Genomic DNA, 4,955 nt, shown 5'->3' on the forward strand with positions numbered 1-4,955 from the left:
GTTTAAATTAGAAGAGAAGAGAGGGTAGGAAAGAGGTCAAAATGAAATTCTACTGTAGAATCATGAGATTTTAACTACCGCTATTAGAGAGAGAGAGATGCCTTATGGGCTATGGCACAAGGTGAAAGTAGGAGAGTCGAACTAAGTGAGTTAAACCAATGGCTTCCTTGGAGCTTGCACTCTATCAGTAAGGCATCGATCAAGAGAATCAAACCCGTGACCTCCTGGGGGCTTGCACTTTAATATGGGCTTTACCCCGGCAAAAATATCCAATAAGATGGACTCACCCCAAACTATAATATTTCTAGCTCGGCTTGGATTAGGATGAACTCATGGGAACCTAATTAGACCAATCTTTTGTCAAATTTAGATCTTCATCCCAACAAATCTTGGCATTATTAACAATATCTCAAGGAATTGACTTTTCATAAAATAAGGGAAATCAAAACCTAAAATGGAAACCAGCATGAAATGGTACTTCCCTCTCTTCTCTAATATAGTTAAAAAATCTCCAACGGCTAGTTTTTGAAATTTGTTCGAATTCCGAAGACAGCATTGGCTCGCACTACAACGGTAATATTACCGTTGGAAACTGTTTCAAATCCTTTTTATAACTCTATACAGTCTTGTCCCTACAACATCTTTACGTGTTTTCTCTCTTGCTTTCGATTTTTCTGCTCCATTCTCCAACCCCCAAATCCTTTCTTTTGCGATCCAAGAAATAATGGAAACTCCTGCATCAACGAGAAGAATTACAAGATCACAGGCCTGCTTGTCTGCAATGAACAACAACATCCCAACTTCAAGTAAGAAGCAATCTTCTCATGTTTTCGATTTCCCTTCATCTCTCTTCTTCCCCTCAAGTTCTACGAATTTCCGAGATTTATTAGTTTTTGATTGAATTTTCTCTTCTCCTTTCAGGGAAAAGCGAAAAATCTGAACAGAAAGCTCATTCGAGACAAAGAAACTTGAAAAACGACAGGTCGGTTGCGCTTATCGACATTACGAACGATTCCCCCATTGTTGGCCTTGCTGGTGGAAGCTTAGAGACACCTTCCTCCTTTGTTGCCAAGAGAAGGGATTGCCCCAAGAAAACTCCTGGTTCTGGGGAGGCCCTGCTTCGGGGTCAGGTCAAAACCCTCTTGCAGAAGGTCGAAGAAGAAGCTGAGTTTTTCAAACTCTCTTTCGAGCACCGCCCGTTCGTCCATCTCTCGGCTTCTCCGTCAGGGCTTGCCCCAACTCCTGCTAACACACCCCAGGTTCCCAATCTCACCTGCGGCGGAGACATCAAGAACATTCTAAACTGTTCAGCCTCTGAAAAGCTCTCCTCCAACGTAACCAAAGAAACCAAAATTCCTCAGGTCTGATCAATTTCCGGAGCTAATTCATTTTATAAGGTTCCTGTTTTTTTTGTTTGCCTATTGATGAAACTCAATTATTGGACTAATAAATGTACAGGCGGTCACGGATATTGACGAAACGAAGCAAGATTCTCAAGAATCTGTGAAAAATGTGATGATTCGGTCTTTACTGTTTGATTTCTCTGAGAAGTCAGAGGTCTCTGATTCATCGGAATGCTCGTCGGCGCTGACTTATCAAGAAGAGACTTACGACCGAGAGAAGTCCGTTGAGGAAGACGATGCTTCAGTTTGGTCCATGCAGGTTAATGCTAGCAGCAGTAAAGACGAAGATGAAGATGGAGGAGAAATTGTAGAAGGCGAGGAAGCCGAAGAAGATAACAACTACGACGAGGAAGAAGATGAAGAAGAAGAAGAAGAAGAAATAGGAGGAGCAGATGAGCTGTTTGACGAATTGTGCGAAGGTCTGAGCAAGATGACCGTTCAGGAGAAGAAAATGCTGTATGAGTTCAAGGGTAAGCATACCCGATTCGTGTACAACGAGGACGATGAGATTGAAGGAGCAGAGGAGGTCTGTGTTTCCGCTATTTCACCTGGAGTCTTGCGTTTGAAGGGTTTGCCCACTGCGGAAGGAAAGCACCTTCGCTTCCAACAGGAAGAAGAGGATTGATTGATTGATTGATGATGGAGGCAGAATTTCTTATTCTGTTGTTGCTTCGATACTTCTGAACGTTTCTCTGGAAATCGATTTTGATTTGATTTCATTTTCTGAACGCAAATTGCTGCTCATATGTTTAGCTCTGAATTGATTGTCACAGAGCTTTTTGATATTAGATTTCAGATAGGTTTAATTGATTAATTGGTGGTTATGTTTTGCTCTATTATTTAGTCAATGGGAGAGAGCTTAATTACATTTCAGGTAGTTTAACAAAAGCAAAACACTCATTTTGATTATTTGCTGCAACATCTAATGGAACTTTATTTTGAATGTTTCTTCTCATCATCATCATGATGCACTGTAAATTTTGGACTACTTGGACTTTAGAAAACTGAATCTCATGAGATGGATATGAGAGATGGAAACCAGTAGCACACGCCCTCATGGAACAAAAACAGCCATATTTTGACTATTTTCCTCATTTCAAGTGGTCAAGCTGGAATCTAAAAGTATCAAGCTTATGGATTAGAACTTGCATGAAAATTTTTCAATCACATCTGGTTGTCACTGCGTTGATCAGCACAGTGAGAAGGGGGAGGTTGAGCGTGTACCAGGTAGGGAGGGAGTCAATCAGTTTCAGTCGTCCCAAAAAAATATAAGGTTCCATCCATTTAGAGCATTTTTATTCAATCGGGTTTTAAACACAAGCTCATCGATAAATAAACAAAAAACAGTCCTTAAACAGGTCACAAACGTTGGTGCATTGGTGGGTCATTTTTTTGGTAGTAGTCTTTTTAACATTTTGAAAGACAACAACAATGGAGAGGTATTGGAGGAGGTTCGTGAAGGCGTGACCCACATGGCATGTACAGAAAGCCTATATTTCTTGTCCGTGGAGTTCCTTCCAATTCAAACTTGGAGAAGGTGGGTGGATTTGCGTTCTATTCCAAAGAGAGAGGTCTAAGAAAGGGGTTCAACTGAGTAGAAATACGAGTGAGTGACAAGAAACTAGTGGAGTGGTTGACACAAGGGAACAAGAAAGGATGGTCATGGAGTTATTCGCCGTTCCCCTGGTCCTTATCCAAACCAGCAAGCAGCAGCAGGACAGCAGGTAAAAATCTCTTTCTACTCTCAAGTTAAGTAAATCCTAATTAAGTGAAGAATCAGTCCTTACTCCTAATACATGTATTGAATAGTATCAGATCCACTTGTACAGCACCCTCAGTATTTGGGTGTCATGCATGCCAAGAGAAACAGTTCATATATGGTAGGTAGCCCAGCAAGTTGCAGTAAGATTCATGGTAATTCCTGGGTCTCATTTCCCCAAGTGGACCCAATGGGAGACCAGAGAATACCCCCTTCATCCCTTGTGCTCAAGCCATCCAACTACACCCACTTCATTGGAGGTGTGACTTGGTTCCAAGTGCTCTCCTGGCCAACATCAACAGAAACTCTTACCGGTATCTTCTTCATCCTCCCACAGAGGAAAGAAGCAGCACAGCACCTTCCAAGCAGCTATGATCAGGTTGGTTGCATGCTCTAGTCAATTTCTCTGCAATTCTAAACATATATGTAATTGGGAGGTAATCAAGTCTGTTGGCGATCGCTACACAACACACAAGTCTTTACAATTTGGTTTGGCACTATATATATAACTACATTGGCCAGGGTATTACAGGACACACCCAACACTGCCATTGTATTTGCTTGTTCTCATAAACAGTGAAAGATTGGAAGCGGGGATGGATCAGACTTCAGAGAGACGTATGAGAAGGAAGAAGAATGCCATGAAATTTGGACATTTGGCTCTGCTTACTACATAGCATATGCTCCCCGTTCAGGTTTATCAAAATAAATTCCACTCATATCAGTTGATGTGGCCGTAGAGATAATGATGCCAATTCACTAACAATCGTGGTGGCCTCAGTTTGCATGGAGTGGCATGTGTCACCGCTCTGTTCCTGGTCATCACTCCACTTGCCCTGATTGATACCAGGGATAGGTTATGCTGATAGATAATGGCCCGAACTGCTATTAAAAAGCCCCCCCCCTAACATCAATCAAGGGAGAGGGTTGGACATATCCCCAGCTTTTGGTAAGCTTAGCAGCATACTCCAATCACAGAGCTGAACATAGGAGGAAAAGGGGGGTTTTCTCCAAAGGAGGAGAGAGGAAGACACATGCTGGGCACACTGTGGGCACCCTGACAGTGTGCCCAGTCTTTTTCCCTTAAATCAAATTCCTATCAGCATACACTCCAATGAAAGGTAATGCAAACCTGTCGGATCAGAAGTCTTGATTCACAAGGTAAATTTCAGGACCAAGCCCCAAATGTGTCAATTCAAACTACCTTATCCAAGAATCTATTTCCTTGGCATCCACCACTATTTCTGTGAGAAGATTCACCAACTCTTTCTTCACCCTTTTGTGTATGTGTTTCTTCTCCTCTAAACTCTTCCACCCCCTCTGGTCTTGGGGAACGGGGGGTTTCTTTCAGATTTGAGAACTACCAAATCTTAAGATCATATCATAAAGAAATGCAAGAATTCAGATTTACTAGCACAACTGTGAACTATCCAATCAGACGACAAACATTGAATGCTGGACCAATGGGGTGGATTTGCCAAGAAATACCCTCAAGGTTAATTCCTTCATCATTTGAAATGTAATAATAATGACAGGGGCCCTTTCTTGTTACCTCTTTTCGATTCTAAGCATATATTTGTAATTCTGTTGCCAATAAACGAAAACAAAAAAACAATCTTCTTGACATAATCTGGTATGTTCACCGCATTGTAGTAGACTGAGAATGTTTGCATTGACTTTAAACTATAACCCAAGATTCTTTCTAATTTCTTAAACATCGAAATACAGGCATCTGATGAAGAAAAATATGATTTGGTATGTGATGGAGTATTATTTTTACAAGAGCTCCAGGA

General features: G+C 41.5%; 2 protein-coding genes across 2 annotated transcripts in view; both read left to right on the forward strand.

Moving 5' to 3' along the window:
* Positions 1 to 473, forward strand: part of LOC122661020 (gibberellin-regulated protein 1-like) — a 28,467-nt gene extending 27,994 nt beyond the window's left edge. Inside the window, exon 5 of the mRNA XM_043856318.1 lies at positions 463 to 473. The gene's annotated coding sequence lies outside the window, so the exon portion shown is untranslated. The remainder of the gene's footprint in view (positions 1 to 462) is intronic.
* A 203-nt stretch (positions 474 to 676) lies between these two features.
* On the forward strand, positions 677 to 2,143 carry LOC122661082 (acidic leucine-rich nuclear phosphoprotein 32 family member B-like). Its single transcript, XM_043856396.1, has 3 exons — positions 677 to 806; positions 922 to 1,361; positions 1,459 to 2,143. Exons 1-3 carry the CDS (start codon positions 725 to 727, stop codon positions 2,026 to 2,028), a joined length of 1,092 nt encoding a protein of 363 aa, XP_043712331.1. The 5' UTR covers positions 677 to 724; the 3' UTR covers positions 2,029 to 2,143.
* The last annotated feature ends 2,812 nt before the right edge of the window (positions 2,144 to 4,955 follow it).

Source organism: Telopea speciosissima, chromosome 5 (genome assembly GCF_018873765.1).
Source record: "Telopea speciosissima isolate NSW1024214 ecotype Mountain lineage chromosome 5, Tspe_v1, whole genome shotgun sequence".
NCBI lineage: Eukaryota > Viridiplantae > Streptophyta > Magnoliopsida > Proteales > Proteaceae > Telopea > Telopea speciosissima.

Bases quoted from the DNA above. Each gene is read 5' to 3' on its own strand.
- LOC122661082 (XM_043856396.1), top strand. From the start codon at position 725: ATGGAAACTCCTGCATCAACGAGAAGAATTACAAGATCACAGGCCTGC. The intron at 807-921 runs GTAAGAAGCAAT...TTCTCCTTTCAG, and splicing joins CAACAACATCCCAACTTCAA to GGAAAAGCGAAAAATCTGAA. The intron at 1,362-1,458 runs GTCTGATCAATT...ATAAATGTACAG, and splicing joins AAGAAACCAAAATTCCTCAG to GCGGTCACGGATATTGACGA.